Raw genomic sequence first — 22,754 nt, forward strand, 5'->3', positions numbered from 1 at the left:
ATGTACCCGGCTTAAAATTGAAGAGAAGTGAAATTACTTGCGATGAGAAATAAAAATAAATAAAGTGCAGTCTCATTTGCATCTTCCTGAATTAAAAACAAAATGCAAAAATCCAATCTCGATGATTAGTATAGCACACAGTAACAGTTACGATCTTACAATTACTGTAAAAGAGATCACAACTCACATTCACTCTTTAATTATTCATTTGTTATTGAAAAACAAAGAAAAAATGCTAGTCTAATCTGTCCACAGAGGAGGCAACAAATGAACAAACGTCTTCCGTGGACAAATTATTTGGTTCGATGTTTGATTGATAGCTTTCAACGATTGTCAATGAGCCTTTCTTTTTTTTGTATTTTTCAATTTTTTGTAAAACTCTGAATATATGAAGTTTACGCGTAAACTTCAAGGTTCTTTATCTATTATACAATAAAAAAAATAATGCCAAATCAATTTGTAGAGACGCAAAGAATATAATATTGCACATTTACAATTAAAAACTAATCTTTGTGTCTCGTCCATGATTTGTGACCAGTGTTTTTGTTTTTAGTAGGCTAGAAACGATCGGAGGGTTCAAGAGGTAACTTCCTTGTGCGGTTCTTTTAATATCGAAGAAGAAAATACCTTATGCTAATAACTTAACTAGTCTTGACGTCTTGTCTATCTATCTCTCTCAATAACGTTTTTTTTTCTTTCTCTCTCAAACAGTCTAGTACTCAGTCCATTTGCCCAATTCCTCAGTCGTATAATTGACTTCTCTCTCACTTTTCCTCATTTTCACTGATGATCATGAAGGAACAGTGATTATTTTAACGACTGATGCATAAACACATTCTAGCACGAATTTCTTACGTCTAACGTCATGGAGTTCACTAGTTTTCTTCCCACGAACGAAAAAAAAGCATTTCTCAACTTAAATCATGACTGATTGTTTACTTTAACTTGGCCCCTAACGTTAGAGTAACATTGTTGGCATCTAAGAACTTTTACACACACATTTTTTCCCAGATAAAATCGGCGCTGTGGACAGGATCATTTTATCATTCAAACGATCCAAAAATTCATCACAATTTTAGTACATACCGCAAAAGCTGCCGTCTTAGATTAAAAATTTCTAAGATGAAATATATCACATATTTAAACATCCATCACAGCATTTTGGTGTATCAATCCTCAATTTTTTTCCCTTTTTCAATTTTCTTCAACCTCCCTGGATTATGCACAATTCCAATAATTAAATTTTTATTCACCCACCACAGGCCGTTTTCTCCGGGTAATAAATACGAAAAAATACAACAATAAATTTTCACGATCTCTTGAATATGATTCTTTAAATTGCAAGTATCCCTAATTCAATAATGTACTGCATTATACATATATCAGAAAGAAAATATCGTCACGTTATTAAGAATAGAGACTCCAAGTGTGAAACTTGCATCGGAAGTTTTCATAATTTTTATTTACCTAATTAATGAAATCGAAGTCTCCAGTACACCTAGACTACCACGAAAGAAAGAGAAAAAAGAAAAAAATATGTATAAATTACGGTGACACCTATCATCAGGTGTCCTGTCATTAATTGGTGACAGATTGTCTTGTAGCATGAATAGCAAAATCTACGAGTGGATTATTAGGTACAGCTATTGGAAGTGGAGCACCTGATGATGTAACGAGCGTTGAGAGTGGTTTACACGTGAATTTTTCTACCTGCTTTATGGGCACTAATTTAATAGGTACATCGCTCGTCAATCTGACAGTTTCTGACAGTGCTGCTGCCTTCAATTGTATCGCCTTAATCTGATGGACTTTGATACTCGTGACAATGCTGTTACTACAGCTTTTAATAATTTTACTCTCACCAATACCCGGATTGGAAGACTCATCGTAGCCAGAGTCTGAGGAGGAGTCGCTGAAGATCTTCCCAGTGGTTTTTGATGCCTCTGAGGATGAATCGACACTGTGCGATGGACTGGAGGAGGCTGCACTGTGCGCTGGACTGGCTGCTGCTGAACTATGAAATGGACTTGTGTTTGCTGGAACATTTGCTTCTCGCTGGCGCCTTTGACGAGCTAGGCAACCTGCACAGCGTTTTATCAGGGATGGATCCACTATTATCTCACCGTAGAGACCTCTGAAGATTTCTCCACAGCAGATTCTCTCCCTGGAGGAAAGTTAATGGATTTAGTTGGTGTTTAAGCAATAATTTTGGTAGTGGACTTTAAATATCTAGTGATTGAGGTTTTGCATGAAGTTTTCCAAATTCCATTTGTGGAAACTAAATAAAAGATAACAAATATGGGTCTCTTATCCTCTTTTATAAACAAAAAAGAATTGACAGAGGAAGGTGGGGCAAAGTCGAACGTTCATCATTGTCTAAAATTCGAATGTCTCTGTTTGTAAATAAAAATATTGACCATTAAAGTTCATCAAGAACGTTCCACTTTGAAAATAGAAAAATTATGATGTCATCGAGATGTCCGTATATGAAGATATTCTGACATCATGATCGTTTTTTTTCTAATGACTACAATTTCTTGACTTTGCATTTATTTAGAAGAAAAAAATATGTCTATTTTCAATAACATTTCATTTAAAAAAATGTTTCCCCATATTTTTTCAACAAAATTCCTCATCACTGAACTAGTTTTATGTTCAACAAGGTGTAAAAAGTTAACTGGTAATTAAAGCTAAACGTAGAAAATACCTTTTGAAATAAGCCATATCAATGAACCCATTGTAGTCATCTTTCTCTTCATTACAGTCTGTGTCATTAAGTCTTTTGTCTGTTATCATTGTGTCATCACTGCCCTCGGGGCTCCCAGCTCGACTCGATCCTTTGCTACCAGTGCCTGTCATCTCCTCATCTGCAAACCAGAATTTTAGATTCATCCAGTGGCAAAAAAATATTGAAAAAAAAAAAGAATCTCTAGACAACTAACCATTCAAATCATCGCTCATTGCGGGGCTCTGCTCGCGATCCTCGTCCTGTTTGTTCGCTGTCTTCTTCCTCGAGAGTTTCTCCATATTCTCCTTCAGCTTTTTCTTGTTCTTTGACTTGAATTTCGTCAGAGATTTGATTCCCGGTCCTGCTCGTGCGTCGACAACCTGTGGAAAGCGAAATGTTATTGATTCGAGATAAAAGAAAATCGAGTTGATAAGGCGTTACGAAACGCTTGCTTACGTGACTCCAATTTCGATTGCTCCCAGCTGGTAGCTTTTTCCATCTTTTTACAAGCAGCACACAAGCGTTACAGATTTCGCCAGTGCGTCTCTCTTCGAGTAGAAAACAGGGGAAAAAATCCTCTTCATATCGTTTGCTATCGGTGAATCGGGAGCTAAAGAAAAGGAAATGTCAAACAATGTTTACACAGTGTCAGATGATAAATTCTTTCCGCGAATAATTAATGAACAAGAAAATTATGAATGAATGAACTTAGAATATGAATGCATAGCTAAACAAAATAGAATACGCAGATTGTAGATCGTATCAGTCATCTCTTTATCGTGTCTCTATATCATCGTATCAATCATCTAGTATTAATGATCATCTGCATAATGTTATGAATTATGTATTTAATGTATCTCAGACATCTTGTAAATAAATTAATCCGGTATAAATAATAAAATGGAAGTGGACAATTTAATTAAATCTTGATATTTTTTTTTGGCCGTTATTGATTCGAATAATTAGATGACAGTGACAGTGAATTCATTTCTGACTGTATTATTGTGTAAACAATTATCCTGAACTTTAACAATTTGTTTTTGTAATTGATTATTTAGAATACTAGATAATTTTGTAGTATTTTATTTCATTTTACTTCCCTTTCCGCCTTCACAGATTAATTTAATTTTATCCATTGTTATGCTTATGATATATCTATATATATTTCTCTCATTCATAAGTTACAAAATTGAATGAAGAGGAATTATGTTAAAGGTCAATCCAAATTTTTTGTTTAAATTACCCTCATTCGGGTAATAGAAAAATCTCTCCATGTATTCCTGAATGAAAAAAAGAATCAGAAAGGGATAATCGGCTAGAAATTTTTGTTTTTCAAGTATTAGAGGGATATCAATATTTCAGCGAAAAGAAATTCATAAAATGCAAAAAAAAGTGGGCGGGAAGAACTAAATAATCAATTTTTCAATGACTCCGGAAAGTTTTAAAATCTATTTTTTTCGAATAATGAAAGAATACCCATAAATTCGATTTCTATCTCGTCTTTTGATAGAATGAATAGAATTAGGGGAGGATGGGGCAAAACGGCCCCCCTTCAATCGTCAATATTTTCCGATTCAATAATCCGATTGGGATGAGTTAGAGCTCGTTTTGAAGAATGAAAAATTATCTTCAAAATGAAGTTGAAACTGGGAATTTTCACAATGTCATTCACAAGTTATTGACAATTGAAGGGGGGCCGTTTTGCCCCACCCTCCCCTACTTGAATGGCGATGAATTGGAAAATCACGAATTGGAGACTGAAAATTTTTTAAAAGGGATGATCGACTAGAAAATGGAGAAAACTTGTTTTTCTTCTATTGGCAGGATATGAATGCTTTGCAATTTTGTGATCTAATTTTAACGAGAAGAAATGGAAAAAAATGCAAAAAAAAACGTAAGCGGGAAAAAATAAAAAAATTAATTTGTCAATGTCTCCGGAAAGTTAGAAAATCGGGATATTCTTCCAAATAATAGAAGAATATCCATAAATTCGATTTCTAAAGAATACAATAAAATACAGAAATTGAGAATTGTAGATTAAAAATTTTATCGGATTATTATTATGTAATAATTGAAGAATAAAGAAGCCCATAATGATGTCTTCGCTGGAAGACGAAACGCTGGGTTCATCAACCAAAATTCTTTAATTTTCTTTCAACTTTATCGCCTCCAATAAAATCTCTGAAGACCCCCTAGGTCAACTGACTGTCGACAAATAATTCGAATATAATTAAATTGCGAAAAATGCAGAATAAATCAGATATTCACCTGCTGGATTTGGCTTTGCAGATGCAGCATCCAGTGGTCGACCGATAAACCTTCGGCTTATGAAAACTAAACATCTTCCTCGCTCGTTCTTCTCTTCTCTACTTCTACGTACCCCCTAAAATCACAAACAAATAATCCATCAATCATCCCTAATGCAGCAAAAATTTCATGAAAATGATACTGAGTACATTTGGCTATGGAATTATTTACGAGTGGCCCTGCCTTGCCCTTGACACAGTTAGCCATCTGCAGTTGGTCTCATTTATACTCTTTGGCAGGCGATGCTCTGGTTGAGTCAACATAATCAACCTCGAAAGTTTTAATTTTCATTTTCTCTCTTCTCTTTTATTTAACTTCGTTCAAACCCATCATTCTCTCCCTCTCTCTCTTTCTCAACAATCAGTGCCTCTGCGGATAATAGAGAAAGTGGAAGTAAGTCGATGTCTCGGTGACAACGAAATAAATAAAAGGAAGGCAAGAGGGCAAGTAGTCTAGCTCGTTCGCCCCTGACACAGTTACCCAGTAAATGCAACTTTCCTTTTCACTTTTACTCCACCTTTACCTCTCGACAGTTGTCGAAAAAAAAGTGAAATAAGAAGTGAGTAATATGAAAACTCTCTACACGGAAGTGGTCGAGTATTAACGTAACGATTTATCCAATCGCTTGCTTTCCAAAATAAACGCATAATTTTTTTCTGTATCGGGATGCAGCGAGAAGAAGCCTCTTCACTGATAAGGAGAAAGAACACCGATGAATTGCGATAACTCTTTATCATGTTTTTTTCACACAGGCTCGGATACAGAAATATCTCAAAACCCAGCGATACCGTCACTCGTTATTTCTTTTGTTATTCAATCGAGTAAGTAGTGAGGAAGGTCGTCGTTTTTAATGCATTCATGTCATCTACTAATTTCATAGTATATTTCGTTACGAGTGTGGAAAAGAGTTTTCTGTACTGCTTCTCACGATTTCTCATCTGGAAATTGGTATTACATACTTCTCAAACTCGAAAACTTGAAAATCACTACAGAAAAATATTGTTCCTGGGCTGTTGCGATGGGGTTTTTTTACTCGTGTGGTTGGCCAGTCCTCGCCTACGGCTCGGAGGCCAACGCCACACGAGTAAAAAACCCCATCGCAACAGGCCGGAAAAATACTACTTCATCACAATGCGTGGAAAAGGGACCTTTTAGGCACGCAAAGTTACTTTTTCGCACAGTGTGATAAAAATATATTTTTTGTCTTGTGTTTTCCTCCACTGAATATCCTTCGACGACCGCTTGAACTCGCTTCGTATAACCGAGCGTATTTTAAAAGCTGTAGAATGTTGTTTTCGCGCTTCACGTTCAACTTCTTTCTCCCTCCCTATCCTGCTTCTCGATCCCTCCCCTTTCCCCCCTGCCCCTTGCGAATAAACGTATATCGCATATAATGCGTACACAGTTCTGATGCTCCAAAAATAACTTTCAGGGGGAGAGAGATGGCGACGGGGTACATAAACACATAAATATATGCGCATATATATGTGCGAATATACGAATGCGGCGGCGGAAGGGGGGCTAGTGGGGGGGAGGGGGGGGGGAAGCCCACACACTGATATAAAAAAATACTAAAAAATACTGAAGTTGAGTCGCCAAGTCGTAAACATGCAACAGATATGCCAGAGTATTTTATTTTTCTGCCATCCATTTTTTCCCCCCTTTTTTTTCATAAAAACAGAACAGAGAAGTGAAGGCCGGTCAACACACATGTACGTCTGTTTTCGTCGGCTGCATAAAAAATGTGGAGGCGGAGGGAGAAGAGGGGAAACGGAGATTACACTCGGCTGGGAGGTTGACATTTCTGACAATGACAGAAAGCCGTGCCGATGAGGAATTCCAAAAAGCAAGGGAAAAATAATTTTTCATGGAACTCGAACGAAAAAAAGGGCAATTGAATCAGACGTACGCGGGAATGAGGGTATGCAGCGCTGTATTGGTGCGAAGGGAGCCTACTGGAGTGCGAAAGTGGAGTAGTGGAACGAATGGAGGCGCGAAAGGATTCGGGAGAGAAACGAGTAAAGTCAGACGTGCGCAAAGAAACGTCTGACATGGCGCGTGGCACGGCACAGGCCGCCGCCATTGCGGCTTCCCTCGTTTTACCTCTCCCCCTTCAGTCACCCTAGCTGTCCTATAAATCATATGTCATTCTCGACTACGAATTCCAAAAGGGGCATAAAACTCTTACGAACAGATTGACCGATTATGCGGGACAATGAGCAATACGTTGATCCAATGAGCGATCGATTTTTTTATTGATAATTAATGGAATTAATTGATGAACAACTGTTACGAATTATTTGCCCACTGCCCGGAGCACTAACCGCCACGAGCACGCCATGACAGATGATACGGCACGCAAACAAACTAGTTATCCACAACAGCCCCTACCAAATGGCAAACATACCATCCATTATTGTCAGTGATGACGATTATTATCAATGATAATGACGATTTGAATTTCATAAATATTTTCACAAACGCACGTGGATGCCACTGAATTTACTGTTAGGTGTCCCTCTTCAATGGAAAGCCGACGTTAAATATGCACATGTATATAGACGTTAGACGGTTGCGGCGGCGCGGATTTGAGCACTTAAAATGTACCGAAATGACACGACTCATTTTTCGCAAAATAATATCAATGGTTGCGTCAAGCGTCAGACAGCCGAGGGAAATAAATGAAACGACGATTGGCATTGAAAAATATTGATATTACCAGACGTCAACGATGATACTGCAACACAGTCTGGCAGATAGACACCCGAGTTTTCATCAACACCGGACACGACGCTGACATTAATTGCCACTTGTCAATTATTTACCGCACCGATCGTCAATGACAATTAAAAATTTTGTTCATCGTTTAATTGTCAAACTACTCAATGGATTTTCGGGGATTTTGACACACAATTAGTGACACTTAATGTACATAATATCACAACCGAAGTATTCGCTTACCTTTTCAATACAGGTGACGGTCAGTTTTGGAGTCCCTTTCTGCGCAGACTCGGCGCGCAGATGCCCGAGAGTGGATCAAGGATCAACACAACAACTTGCAGTTGTCAAACGCGCGCATTATTATTTTTTCGTCGGTAATGGAAGGACTTTTGAATGATTTAACTTCGTCTGGGGTTTTTACTGTTTTTGGAGGGTTTTAGGGCACTTGTTTCTTGGGGATTCGTTTATTATCGAGATTTTCAGAGCTTTCCGGATGTCGACTACGCAATTTCCGGCCTCACTGCGACGCCGCAGTCGAGTGACAGTTCGGTGTGCAACCGCCAGGGTTGGGGCAAAAAATGTGTAAATAAAGAGGACTGCGTTTTGACAATGGGCTGTCATCCGTCCATCTGACGTTAGTCATCTTCACTCCATGAGTCATCCATCCGAAAATTCCTGCACTAGTAATCACTGAAAATCACGACTACAGGGGTCGTCATTGGGAAAAACACCCCGGGTTTTATGAATATACTCGATGATATTTGTTTTCTCTGGTGGAGGTTTCGGTTTTGAATGCACACAGGACGCCACCCAGCGGTTGTACCTGTCAACACGGAGAATTTCACTTTCGGACGGCTCTCCACGGGCTTTTCCGTGCCTAGCCGAAAGTTCATTGACAATAGCCACCTGAAAACAGCTGATTGTTTGACGTTGGTTTTTGTCCTCCGGGGGAAAATAGAGATAAACGAATTAACGGGTTGACGATATCATGTTAATACTTTATCACGTCGACTGATGATAACGCGTTGCAAGGAAGACACGTAAATTATCGGGAAATCGTGATTGGTTTATGTAAAGGAAACCGGTTTATTGTTTTTTTTCGTTGTTTTTGTTTCTTTTGATCGGTTTGTTGAGGCTTATCATGGCAAGCTCAGTTACGAACAATGGGTATAATTTTAAGGTTGTTCTTTTGGGCGAGGGGTGTGTGGGGAAGACCTCGGCCGTGCTGAGGTATGTTGAGGACAAGTTCAATGACGAGCATTTGACGACGTTGCAGGTCAGGCCTTTGTTGTTATTGGTATTGATTTTTTTTTTGGAGATTGGTTCTTTTACGTTTATGACTTTTTTCATTGGTTTCAGGCATCGTTTCTCACGAAGAAGTTGAATATCGATGGGAAGAGAGTGAATCTGGCGATATGGGACACAGCCGGCCAGGAGAAATTCCACGCTTTAGGACCAATTTACTACAGAATGTCGAACGGGGCTATTTTAGTTTACGATATTACGGATGAGAATAGTTTTCAAATGGTGAGAATATTTTTGGTTTATGGAGTCGTTGGTCACGCTTTCAGTATCGTTTTTATCAGGTTGAAGGTGGTATGTAAACAGAGCTTATCAATTATTTCGTTGCACAGGAAGAAAAATGGTTGAATTGCGAATGAAGGATTCTTGAATCGTCAATATTTTAATATATATTCAAGGATATTTCGTTCTTGAATCAGCAAGATTGGGGGAGAGTGGCCAAGGTGAACACTTGATCTTTCTTTCACTGTTCTTAAGTCAAAAACCTTATGATCAACTGAGCTCAGCCTAAGGTGGGGAGGGTAGGGTAAAATGGACACTTTAAACTTTTTTAAAATTATTCATAACTCAGAAACAAATGCATCAATAGAGCTCAGTTAAGGCTCATCGCAAAGGGAAAGAATTGCTCTTTGTATTGAAAAAAAAAGATTGAATTTCATCAACATTTCAACCCGTCACAAATATTTTTAAAAAAGTCAAAAGTGTCCATTTTACCCCAATCTTTCCTAATCAGAAAGAGATAGAATTGTGTTTCTGGGGAAGAAAAATTACTTCATTTCACAAACAATTTTATGAGTAGAAAAAAGATTGAATTTTATGAGTCATTAAAATTTGAAACAAGTGGGAAATTGGTATAGTTGTATAGTTGGCATATGGTATAGTTTTTTTTGCTGATAAATTAGCAAATATGCTTCCGAGGAGTTATTTTGCACATAATTTCCTTCTATCAGGTATAATTAAGTGTTTATTTCATTTCACGAAATTGAATAAGATTTCTTTTCAGCTAGTTTTGTCAGATTTTCCACTTAGATAGAGGAGAGTGGGGTAAAACGGCCCCTTTTGATTTTTTCAAAAATGTTAACAGCTCATTCAATTTTTAATAAAATGGAATAATTTTTTTCCCACGGAAACTACACTTCTTCCCCCTTTGAATGAGCCTAGACTGATCTCAATTAATGAATTTGTTTCTGCGTTATGAGTATCACAAAAAAGTCAAAAGTGGCCGTTTTAGTCCACTCTTCCTTAAATGTTATTATCATTATTCTTATTATCCCTTCCTCCTATACAACCGGTTGTCGTTTTTATGGTTCTCTCCCCTCGGCCCTTCGATCAAATGTTAATGTTGTGAAGATAAAATCTTAATAGAAAAACTTTATTTATACGTACTTGAATGAATTTAAAACATTACGTTCGAGGAAACCACCAGAAAGCTCACTTTCACGGAAATTCATGAAACATTCTAAATTTTCAAAAATCATCATAAAAATCAAATTAACCAATATAGCTATCGTAATCATATTTTAACTTCGACTTAATGGCATTAAAACAAACATTTTAAGCTATGATTGAATTCATTTGAAGCATAAGATTCACAAACATCGCCGGAATTCTGTTTTTTTTAATTAAAACTTTTTTGAAAATTTTCAAATAAATCAAAATAACGATTATTGCTATCACCTTCATCTTCGAACTCGGTTAAATGGACATCTAAACAATTTTTTTAAGCTATCATTCAATGAATTCAGAACATTTTTCTCAAGTTATCGTGTGAAACAGGAATATAAAAAAATCTGATCCTCGGAACGTTCAGCCCTCCAAAATTGAACATTGAGTTTCGGTTTTATTCAGTACGAGAGGAATATCTGTACACCGTTATTCAAAAATAATGATATAATATAAAGTTAGACCACCTTCTAAGTCATCTCCACGTGAAAATCGATGATAGAACAACGAACCGCTATTTTTTGAGAAAAACATTTTTAACATTAAGGTAATGACCCTACCTATCCTCTTTGAACCCTACGCTCGTCTAGCTAAGGTAAACACATCATTAGTCCAATATTTCTATCGAAATGAGCGTGAAGATGCAATGATTTAAATTACGTATCAGAGGGTAAAACCTTCAGAATTGCAATTTATTTATATTAATTATGATAATTACTATTTTTTAATAAATATAATCGTCCATGAATGTGAAAAGTTCCATGTCCCTACACTCGTTCATTCGTCCCCATGCTCGTTTGACACATGTCCCCTATCCTCATCTCGTGATTTGAGTGATATGGAAAGGATAACCTTTCCATATAAATCCGAACCAATTACATCGTGAGTATCCTATTTTGTGATAAAACAACATTAAAAAATATCTCGATGCACAAAATTATATTTCCATTGGACAGTCCAACCTTTTAAATAATTTTTTCATCCGTTTAGTCCGTTACCAGTTGACAGTTGGGTGCAAAACGAGCGTAGGATCAATGCCATTTTCATTGTACCTATTCTTTTAATTGGCAATATTTCAGTAAAATATCCGGATATTACAATAATTTATGCATTTTTATTACATTTTTAACTATTCAAAACCTTAACCAAGGGATTTTTAATTCCATTTTACTATTGTAACGGAGATATCAACGTTTTAAAATTGTGAGGTGGTTAACTTGTCGCTTAAGAATTAACTCTGTCGTAGCACGAGTTGATGTGAATGCGATTTTTCTCTCTTATTATTCAATAAATCACTCTGCATTGGTGTCTATAACTTTTCTTATTGACTAAAATAATAACTCCAATCGTACTTCACTCTTCATAGAGTCTTGGGACTATCAAAATGATTGAAATGTCATAGCTGGCAGGATCTGAACGAGCGTAGGGACAAAGACGGGCATAGGTACATTTACCTTAATTGCTCTGTTCGAAAAAGTCTTGAATCGATCAATCTGAAACTTGACACAAGGGTGTAACTCGATCACCAGCTAGTCCTCAACATTTCAGGGTTTCATCACAACCTTCATTCACATGATAATACGTCAAAAGAACTTTCAGATTAAAAAAATGGAAAAATGGCAATATTTCGTAAATTTTGTACGGACGGGTACATATTTTTTGAAAGAACCAGATAGGAAACATTGAAACAAATTTTTTGAAAGAAAAATGAAAGCCGATGAGTAGTTTTCGAGATATTTGACAATATAGTTTTTTACAAAAAATTTAATATCTCCAAAACTACTCATTCGATTTTAGCCATCTGAAATTTTAGCCTGGAATATAGTAAGAGCTAAAATACTACCAAATGTCAACTTTCTATCTTAATTTTTTCGAGAGTTATCGCGCCCACGCCGATTTTATCTCAAAAATGGAAAATGTTAATTACTCTATGACTCACCCTAAGTGGCTAGGTGTATTGTGGCCTAATTCGATAGATATTATCGGGCGGAATATTCGGACATCTAACACAGTTCATTTGATGTAGTCGATATTGGGAAAAGAAAAATTTTGGGGAATCGCTGGATTTTAAAAACTAATGGACCTATTGAGCTGAAAATTGGCAAAGAAGTGCCCCTAAACACTACCAATTGTGGGGTAAAATTTGATATTTTTAGCTATCACTTTAGCCCGCTTTTAGTGAAGATTTATAAAAAATTTGCCAGAATTTTGCACGCACATACGGACATGCACACAGACATTTTCTAAAAACATCATATCCCGACGTTTCCTGACATTCCAAGCCGTTTCCAAGTGAAATTAGAGAATCGCAAAATCCATCGATCACAAAGCTTCCATTCGGAAGCAAAAAAGTTTGAAAATCGAGAGTGTCAATGGAACGACACAAATCCTTGAAGCCAATACTTACTTCTTCGCTACCTCCCTTAGATTCGGAAATATTCCTCAAAAACTCAACTGGGAGATAAGTCGACTTATCTCCGTTTACCACTTCACTGCTGATATATTCCGAATCCAGAAAAAATAGTCTGAAGTTCAAAATTTAGAAATTATCGTATGTAATACCGCAAGAGCTTCAAAATTATAAGGTATTTCCCCATATGTTCGTTGCACACAAACGAAGGAGTCAAGTTTTTCAAGTTAAAAAATCACGAGTGATTTTTCAAGAAAAACTTGACAAGTTCGTTCGTATGCAGGGAGCCTTGAGGGAAATACCTGATTAATTTTGAATGAAAAATTACCACTGGAATTATCAAAAACTATCAGTTGAATACCGTGTTGACTATATAAAATAATAGTCGAATGGTGAAATTCTATTTGCTGAAATTTGGATGGGAAGAATTCTCGATGTAATAGGGCAAAAATTCCCAAATCAAGTACAATAGTCTCGTCAAAGTTTTTTCTCGAAATGTAAATATATATTTCTACATAATAAAATATCCTGAAGTTGAAAAAATCAGAGTCTTTTATGCAACAATACAAGAATCTTCGACTGAAGTATTCGTATCCATCATTGTCCATATATTTCATTTTCAACTTGTGATTAAAAATCTTTCTGTTCAGGTAAAGAATTGGGTAAAAGAGCTGAAGAAGATGCTTGGCAGTGATATATGTTTAGTCATAGCAGGGAACAAAGTTGATCTTGAGAAAGACCGAAGTGTCTCGTTTGAGGAAGCGGATAGGTGAGTATTCAAAGGGAAGCCATGAAATCCAATACGTGACCACAAACAACTGCGTCAAATAAACCACCACGTCATTAATTGTCCCAGGTATGCGAAACAAGTGGGCGCAGCTCACTTTCACACGTCAGCCAAGCAGAACCGAAATATCGAGGAAATGTTCTTAGACCTGACGAGACGAATGATTGCTCATGCAGACGAGACTGAGCAACTGAAGACTAATCTCAACAGGACTAGCAGCACGCGGAGAAATGTTGTTGTCGTGGAGGACGAGGCTGAGCAGACACAAACGACAAAATCATCGTGCTGCGGTGGTTCACATACCTCATGAATTATCATTTTCTCTTTTGGAATTGAATTTATATTGAACAGGAGACAAACGATGTATATATTTAGTCACTTTTCTATTTATCGCGGGACTGTGTGAAATTTATCTCGAATCTTTTTTCTTTTCTCTTGATTTGACTAGAGGAGTTGTGAAACGAGATCAATTATCTTGACTTGAAAATCAGCATTTGATAAATATTTCCGAATTTGAGGGAGGTGAGGAAACTTTTCTAGGGAAATACGTTCTTTTTATTGGTAGAGCAAAACAACGGCTACAAAAATATATTTATGAAAATTATACTATTTCCCCCTAATTTTGGGATCTTTTAACATTGACACACGATTTTCATGACATGATGACCAGTTACACGCAATAGAGTCCCTTCATTTTATGACATTTTTGATGTTTTGCATTAAAACCTAGACTGAAGAAATGATAACCTTTACATTCTAATTGCATGAGACACATATTGAATTCTATTAAATTGTTATGTATCATTCCAATTGTACATTGTGTAATCTGAATTCCACATTGTATAATTTAAATTTATTATGTTCAATTCGACAAGTATAATTCGAGCATATAGAATCTAAGAAAAACAAAAACCCACGATTCTGAGCTCGAGTTTTATGCATTTATTGCTGCTGAATGGAAGAATTGAAATTGTTCTATTTTTAGATTTCCTGAATTTGCTTGGGAATGATGTGAAAAATTCTGAAACGTAAAAATACGAAGTTTGACGATCATCTCTCTATGTGCGTCTGTCCATTTTTAGACAATCGTGGAATGAAAGAATTAAAATAATTTTAAAAAACTCAAATTTTATGAGATTATAGTTATTAATGAGGATAAACTCTGTGTTCAATCTCAGCCCAATTGATCAAACCGTTTTGGAGAAATCGCCATTTGTTTCTGAATAATTTTTCGTAATAATCTTGAAACCTATTCAACCGATTAAATTTTATTTCAAAATATTGGTTTTGATGTCTTCTATCTCGATCAATCAAAATATGCATGTCCGTTCGTATGAAGTTTCTGAGGTATTTCCATTTTTCGGTTCGTCACTCAAGAGTCTTGTTCGCAGTGCAACTTTCCAAAAAATAAATCTATTAACTTGAAAGTTGACATAATGTTTCCTTTTTGCACCCTAATATTCTGTGTTAAAGGTGGGCTGAATCAGATGATTTGTTTAGGAGATATTAAATTACAGATTCAGACTACAGAATGTGCAACGGTGATGGTACATTACCATTTAGTACAATTCACTATGACTTTTGATCAATTAGAAAAACATCGCAATTATTTCAACCATTTCCATTCATCTTAAAAAATCGTCTTATCCGCGGCCATCAACGCTTGTCTCAGCAATCTTAATCAAATAGCAAAAAAAAGGAAAGAGCAGACGAACCAATTTTCTCACAATTGCCAACGTTTAGGACACCCAAAGTCCTTCATCAGGTCATTTATTTATTCTACATAAAAACAAAAAAAATATTTCCATAAATTTCCATTCATTTCCTTTTCAAAGAAGATTAGGTTCATTTAAAAGGGCATTATTTCAATTTCTGTAGACAAAGTCTTAATGCAAAACAATACATGTCAAAAAATGAAAAGGTTCCCTAGAGTGTAATATGTATTTCTGTAACGAAAATGCTACGTTGGTGTTGGAGAATGGCCTAATTCCCGACATACAGTAAAAACCAAAGTCAGAGTAAAAGTGACTTATCTCGTTTCATTACGCAACTAATGATTTTGCAAAAGGGTCACCGTGGGTTATCGAATTTTGATATTTGCGATGATTGAAATTACCGAGATCATGTGAATTGTTTTTGTAATGTAGGTTTGAGAATAATTCTCATGCAGACTGCCAAAGAAAAATATATATTGATGAATCCTTTGAGTTGAATGGCCTGGAACCGGCTATTCACGGAGATAACTGATCATTGAATTAATTATATGTTTGGGTGATAAATCGTTTCAGCTAATGCAACTAATTGATGAGGAATATTGAGGATCCTTGGAATAACGATCAAACAGTGTTAAGGGAATTATCAGTGATGTATCGTTTAATTCTGTGTATGAGACAGAGTCCTATTGATAATTACAATGTGCAATAAATAAGTCGTAATTCAATTGTGAAGTCTAAATTTTATTTCAATGATTGGTGGCATCGATGACACTCCCATTCACTGATACTGGATTATGTTACACATATCCAACTAGTTTTAAATATACATGTTTTTTTCATTTTATTATTGCATTAAACCTTGGATTAGAGACATAAATTATTGAAAAGAACATTGGAGGAACATGTTGTGATTTCTTGCATCGAGAACAGATATTTTAACACAAAGAATTAGTGTAATTGTTTTGCATGTGTAATAGTCTTGAACACAGTAACAACCAGTCAGAATTTTCTATTTCATCTCTTGTTTGCATGAAAAAAATTTACCAATTGAGTTTTTCATTTTTTTACCTAAATTCTAATTTTTATCATTTCTCTATACATTTAAATCAATTATATTTACAAATATTTTTATCAATTAAAAGGATATGACCGGTAGTTTAAAAACCCATTCTATACACATTATATTTTATTTTTAATGGCCGGTATTAGTTGCAACGAGTTTGAGACCTCTCGTACGGTGAAAAAGTCATGGAATGTTTGGCTAAACAGTTTTTTCCCATTATTTTTCGGTTCGTTATTTTTTTTTTGAGTCGTTAGTGGACTTGAAGAATGGTTTTTATTACAAAAAAATCATTTACTCACTCGATTACTAGAATTAGTGCGATTCTCTAAGGCATCTCGTTAATAAAATTATCAATTATTAAATTTTTCATTCTTTCTCTTCTTTCATGTGTTTTGTTTGAATTGTTCCTTTTTTGTGTCTTCAAATTAAACTATTTTCTTCTCATTTCCTACAATTAAAGGTATGACGTTCCTTTTTATCTTTGGTATACAATCAGAAAAATTCAGTATAAATATTTTGACACCTTTTTTTTTTTAAAAAAAAAGAGAGATAATAAACATTTCTTTTGTTTTTTCATTTTAAATTCGTCCCAATTGTGCTTTCTGTTGTGACTAGGTTCCTGTATTAATATTAGGACATCATCATCATCATCATCATCATCGAAGAGTATTATTTAGAATTATAAAAATGAAGGAAATTATGCTTGAAAATTATCATCACAACTTCCGACAACAACGTCAACATATTTTTTTTTCTCTTATCCGATTTTCTCAGGGAGGGTTGTAGCCATCAAATACTGACTCCAGGAGTTTTCATTAGTTTAAATGGACTACGCAGTTAGGCCACGAAATGATAGACTCAATTCTGGGGGGGAATTTCATTTATATGATGAAGATCTTGTCTTGATAGGCGAATAGGAAATCGATGAATTGATTTATTGGTCCTATTGCTGATAGGGACATTCCTACTGATGAAGGGGCTCTTACCAAGTTTGGGCCAAATACAACGGCTAGATTGCTGGATGTCATTTTGTTTAGATCAGATCTATCCATTACCTGTTGAATAAATACCAGTTTTTAATTTTTAGTCGTTATAATTAAAGGTTATTATGTTGATAATTGAAGGGGCTTACCCTCGATAAAAACTGCACTATGTACTTCAGCAGTTGATAATTATCTTCTGGTAATTTTTCGAGGACGAGAATCTTTACTTTACGTGGTCGTTCGTCCTTCGATAATGCTACACAGTAAAAAAAGATTATTCCATTGACTGAATTATAATTCATACTGGCGTGAAGTGTACTGAGGCAAAAACAAACATGATCTGAAACAAGTCTTATGGAATGAACAAAAAAAAAAACAAGTTGAAAATGACTAAGAATAAAAAAATCTTGTGTTGAAAATTAGAGATGAAGATTATTGGTCGCAGAAATAGATTTAGTTTTTCAAAAAATTGTTATTTCCTGTGTAAATTTCTAGCATTACCTTTTCGTTATTCCATACTACCATATGTATTTTTCTCTCGAAAGATACTTATTTTAGGCGAAACAAAAGTAGGAATTTATCGATTAGTTTATCCAATATTCAAAGATGAGAAATGAATTCTCAAGTAGAATGATAATGATGACGTTTTGAGAACAAAATATTTCTTGATAAACGTCACTTCATGAGAGATATTTTCATCCCGAAAGGGCACCATTATGTGTGGATGATCGAATTCGTGAATAATTTAAATTTAGTCATTAAAATGTTCGAATGCAACAATTTATATCACAATTATTAATTTGGCATTTTTAGTTACGAACAAGACTTGTTCGAGAACATGTTTTTTTCCTTCAGTGTGGTAAAACGTAACAACTCGATTGTTCATCGCGTTGAAGATAAAATCGCAATCAACGAAAATGCCAAATCTGATTGATTTCGCTTCACCACTCAACCTTAGAATTGATACCAATAAATTGGCGATAAAGAGTCATTACGAGTGATATTTACATTGGAACTGTGTGATTTCATCATAAAGTTCATAAGTCATCAGTGGTTCATCGAGTTCTCTCAAAAAAGTCTTCAAAAGTACAGCAGCAATATGTGGGTCCCCTCGAAAATCAACAGGCAGTCCATGATTGCACTGATTCTGCAACTCCTTGACAACAGCAACATTCGCTGATCTTCGAAAAATGCCCTCAGTCTCCAATGCATCAGGTGTATCGAGAAATTCCACACATTGTCTCACAATTGGTGGAATAGGATCGCCCCCATTGTTCTCTTTGATAAACTGTAAACTGGCACCAAATTGAGTCGTGGCAATTGGCGTTGCTACGGAGCTCGATGGTGGACTCGTTGGTAAATTTTTCCTCGTCTTCAGCATTAGCTGCTCATCGTGCTCCAGCACTTGTTGTGGAATGATAAGTTGATCCAAATTTATATGCGTTGCCAATTCATCGAGGTAATTCACGTACATCATTTTTCGTCCAAATTTAGCACTAGAAAGAAATTTGAAATGTTGATTTAATGGATTTCTCTCACGGATTATTTTGCGAATATCTCTCACACGAAAAGGTTCAGGCAGATCATCTAGCCATTAATTCTAGTTACATTGCATACAAGAAGGCTCTTGATGAATTTCCTCAAACCTCTTCAGCCCGAAGATATTTATAAAATAATCTGCACGCAAAGGCTTGCCTCATCTATTTCAATCATCTCACAAGTGAGTCCAGGAACATGAAGAATAATTACCTAATAGCAGGTTTAAAAATCTGCCAGACAATCCTGATAAAGTTAGTGGGATGAACTAAATAGAGTGCCTTCAGATTTTTCTTATATTTTCTATCAAAAGCCTTGTACGCCTGCCACAGCCACGACAATGGTGGTTTGTTCTTCGACGTAAGGCCATGATGAAAATAAACTAAACTGTAGTCCTGCTCAACGAATGTATCCAGTGTGTGTGTCAGATATCTACAACATTAGAGCTCAATAATTTACAAAATTCCTCGCTTGTCAGCAGTCCAGTAAAGCAATATTAGTCAACTTCTCCTGAGAATTTTTTTTTTTATGAATATCTTCAAATCTAATCTTTTTTTACAGCTCTCATTTTTCCTAACAAAAACGTTGAGTGAGAATTCCCCGTCGTCCTTTAATTTCCAGATATTTGGTCAAATTTTAACAATAAAATGGTCAAACAAGTCAAGTCCACTCATATTAAAATTTGTGAGGAACAGTCAAATTCAAGAGATACCGGAATTTTTTATTGATAGCTTTTGTGTAGCTCTCACTCCATTTTACAATAGCGGCCTATAAAAAAAACTTCCTATGCTCCATGATTCACAGACATTCCGCAAAAACTCAGTTCTGAAGGCTTATAAAAATTCATGTCGACTCACCTCCAAACTGAGTTTATAAGGAAGGTCTCTGATTTTAAAGGGAATGGCAAAGATATTTATTAAAAACCTTTGACAATAAAGAGACAAATCGAACAAAATTGACAAAGCTCCTATCCAAATTGTCAATACATCTCTAAATCCCTACTTGTTCATTATTCTTTTCAAAAGATATTTTTTAAAAATCGTTTAAATTCTCATAAATCCTAAAAAAAACTTGCAATGAAATTCTCCCATTTTTTCGTAATTCTCATTCTTCTCTACAAGAAAGGAAATGAAAAAAATGTCCCTCGGGATCTGTGACATCCTACGAAAACTGACAACGAAATCAAATTAACTCATCTAGTTTTCACTACAAAAAACCCTTTCCCATTCATCCCCAAAAAAGCTCTGTATCAACAAACCGAAGAAGTTTGGCGTGATTGAAGACCCCCTTGCCAACAGCAGGGAGTTTGCAGGCAGACACGACAATCACCTTGCGACCAGCACTATCATCGCCCACCACTTCCACAATGCCAAGCCTCGCGATATCGTGATAGTCCTCCTCGTCAGCGAGCTCCTCGTCCAGAGCCGCCAAATCTTCAGCTGAAAAAACAATCAGAGAACATGAAACCCATAAAATTGGGGTCAATGCTCACAACCTTGGCATTTGAATGTCAAACCCACCATTCTCTATCACGGGGGCATCCACCAGAGCTTCCTCAAAGTTTTCTTCTATCGTCCCATCGCTCACTGGGCTCTCCAAGTAATCAACAACTGTCCCAGTGCCAGCTATACTCAACTCCAACTTCTCCTCCAACAGTTGTGTAGCTTAACAAAAAACCCACCTATCGATTAATCACCTTTCTTTTTTACGTGAGACCATGATTTACGATGTAGCAATGATGTCACCAATATTATTCCTTACCATTATTCGCTGGGGCCTGTAGTTCAGTGTCGTCAAACTCTAAATTTGGCTCGTAGTCGTGATAATCAGAGAGACTTGGATATGGGTCTTCAACGTCATTCGATATACCTTAAGAATAATAAGAATATGTAATAATGAATAAATGATTCAGACAGGAAAGAATGAATTCAAATGGTAAATAGGTGGGAACAGGTTGAATGTGTCATAATAAATATTCGTGGTATTGTACGTGTGTTTGTGTTTATGGTTTACACACAGTACCTGTCAAAGCTCTCGCTGGACTTGGAGACGGTTGATAATCAGCTTCCATATTTCTCTTATCGCGTTGATGATTTTAATGGTCGACTTTTATTGATGCAATTGTTGCAATTGCCGAATAACAAACCACCGCCCTGTTTACATGCCCACAGGCCCTCCTATCGCCAACGTAACAACATTATTTCTGTTGCGGTGGAGAGTGATGGAGAGTTGGCGGACGATGGAAAACTCTTTCTACAATATATCACTGTGAAGACACAAATACAGACTCATATGCAGGCTGCGTCAGAACGTTTTACGGGCATTGTTTGATGACAACTGGCACTGGGCGTCGCTAGTGCTGCGATTCATCGAATTTTCATCGATGGGTCGAAGGGGAAAATAGCGGGCTTTGAATTGACCAATCTAGTTGGTCAAGTATTCGTTCTTTATATTTTTCAGCCAATGCGGTGGCGAGTTTCCACGGCTAAACACTGCATGGGTTTATGAGGATACAAGCGCATCTCATTGTGTGCCAATTTGCCGGTAGAGAACAATGACACGATGAACAATTCCTATTTCAGTGAGATCAGAAGTAGTCAAGAAATATTCGGGGGTGGATAAAGACAAGAAAGTTTTAGTTGTGTTGAAGATTATTAAGGAGATTAAAGGTTTGTGCTTAATTTCAATGGATTAATGTAAAAAAACACGCTCGCTATTCGTCACGAGGCCGAAAAACACTTTTTTGACGAATGTGAGGGTTGCAAATCGAGACGAAGCCGAGGAATGCAATTACACGGGTCAGAAAAGTTGTTTTCGGCTGAGTGACGAACTAGTACATTACATGCTCGAGTCTTGGAAAACAGATCACCGTCCCCCACGTGCAAGATTGCTTTCCGAGCCGAAGGCGAGGATGGCAAGCGCATGGGGGAGGGTGATATGTTTTCCATGGCGAGGTGTGTATATTAATTTTCATGTCGAGGGACCTGCAAAACGCCAATTCTGGAGAAAATCTATCGGCTTTCTATGGGATTTCTATTGGAATTCAATTGAAAATTCTATTAGTTTTTTGCGCTGATTCCATTGCATATTTCATACGGAAAAGTCAATAGATTTTGAATTTCTTTCTCCAGAATCCCAATAGAATTTTCTAGCTAATTCGCTAGGTTTTCCTATTGGATTTTTCCATACGTGTCAGCATTGCGCTACTAACCTGAATCGGAAATAATGGATCAACGGCAATAACGTCATTATTTCCAATTACCCTTTTTTCTTCCAATAGGATTTAAGGAGTTTTTTCCACCAGGGATGAAACTATTTGTTTTATGACCGTCACAAATGGGAAATTGGATGCATCTGTACAGATGTTTTGACATCAATTTGGTTGCCAATTATTTGGGATAATTTTTAATTAGAAAATTCTGAGTTATATCACCGTCGTACGATACAATCTCATAAACGACGGTCATTTTGAATCTCTAGTTCCAATACTGCGGATCGATCTAACCAACCAGAGACTCGGGACAGAGCCCAGCGATAAATCTATTGTCCCAACCTGGGTATATCTAAGATCCGATCAATTAGCCCCTCATGTATAGATATTCCAAATTTTTATTTTTTTCCTCATTGAAGTAGTTTTGAAAAAAATTGCGAGCTAATAAAAAACATTTGCTAGTTAGTACTTTAAAAAAAAAAAAATTTTCGGAAAATCACCTCTGAAAAAAAAGGCGTTATCCCCTCTATTTCATTATTTCCAAAAAA

General features: G+C 36.1%; 3 protein-coding genes across 4 annotated transcripts; 1 reads left to right on the forward strand and 2 right to left on the reverse strand.

Annotated features, from left to right (window-relative positions):
* Positions 1-15: 15 nt before the first annotated feature.
* On the reverse strand, positions 16-8,028 carry LOC107040489 (SIN3-HDAC complex-associated factor). 2 transcript variants are annotated; one of them, XM_015260587.1, is made up of 6 exons: positions 7,997-8,028; positions 4,997-5,111; positions 3,185-3,338; positions 2,943-3,108; positions 2,708-2,867; positions 16-2,164 (listed from the first exon to the last, which is right to left on the reverse strand). In XM_015260587.1, the coding sequence occupies exons 2-6, from the start codon at positions 5,068-5,070 to the stop codon at positions 1,579-1,581; spliced, it is 1,140 nt and encodes a 379-aa protein (XP_015116073.1). In that variant the 5' UTR covers positions 5,071-5,111; positions 7,997-8,028; the 3' UTR covers positions 16-1,578. The 2 variants fall into 2 exon arrangements, with proteins under 2 accessions (XP_015116073.1, XP_015116074.1); XM_015260588.1 differs by lacking the exon at positions 7,997-8,028 and adding an exon at positions 7,755-7,986.
* Positions 8,029-8,390: 362 nt separating this feature from the next.
* Positions 8,391-16,138, forward strand: LOC107040492 (ras-related protein Rab-21). Its single transcript, XM_015260590.1, has 4 exons — positions 8,391-9,032; positions 9,116-9,283; positions 13,562-13,680; positions 13,768-16,138. Exons 1-4 carry the CDS (start codon positions 8,898-8,900, stop codon positions 14,006-14,008), a joined length of 663 nt encoding a protein of 220 aa, XP_015116076.1. The 5' UTR covers positions 8,391-8,897; the 3' UTR covers positions 14,009-16,138.
* On the reverse strand, positions 16,045-21,292 carry LOC107040488 (rho GTPase-activating protein 1). The gene is made up of 8 exons (XM_015260586.2): positions 21,018-21,292; positions 20,757-20,864; positions 20,516-20,659; positions 20,254-20,434; positions 19,209-19,427; positions 18,468-18,955; positions 17,609-17,715; positions 16,045-17,531 (listed from the first exon to the last, which is right to left on the reverse strand). Exons 1-8 carry the CDS (start codon positions 21,064-21,066, stop codon positions 17,358-17,360), a joined length of 1,470 nt encoding a protein of 489 aa, XP_015116072.1. The 5' UTR covers positions 21,067-21,292; the 3' UTR covers positions 16,045-17,357.
* Between the last annotated feature and the right edge of the window lie 1,462 nt (positions 21,293-22,754).

Source organism: Diachasma alloeum, unplaced genomic scaffold (genome assembly GCF_001412515.2).
Source record: "Diachasma alloeum isolate Michigan unplaced genomic scaffold, Dall2.0 Dall_scaffold_00336, whole genome shotgun sequence".
NCBI lineage: Eukaryota > Metazoa > Arthropoda > Insecta > Hymenoptera > Braconidae > Diachasma > Diachasma alloeum.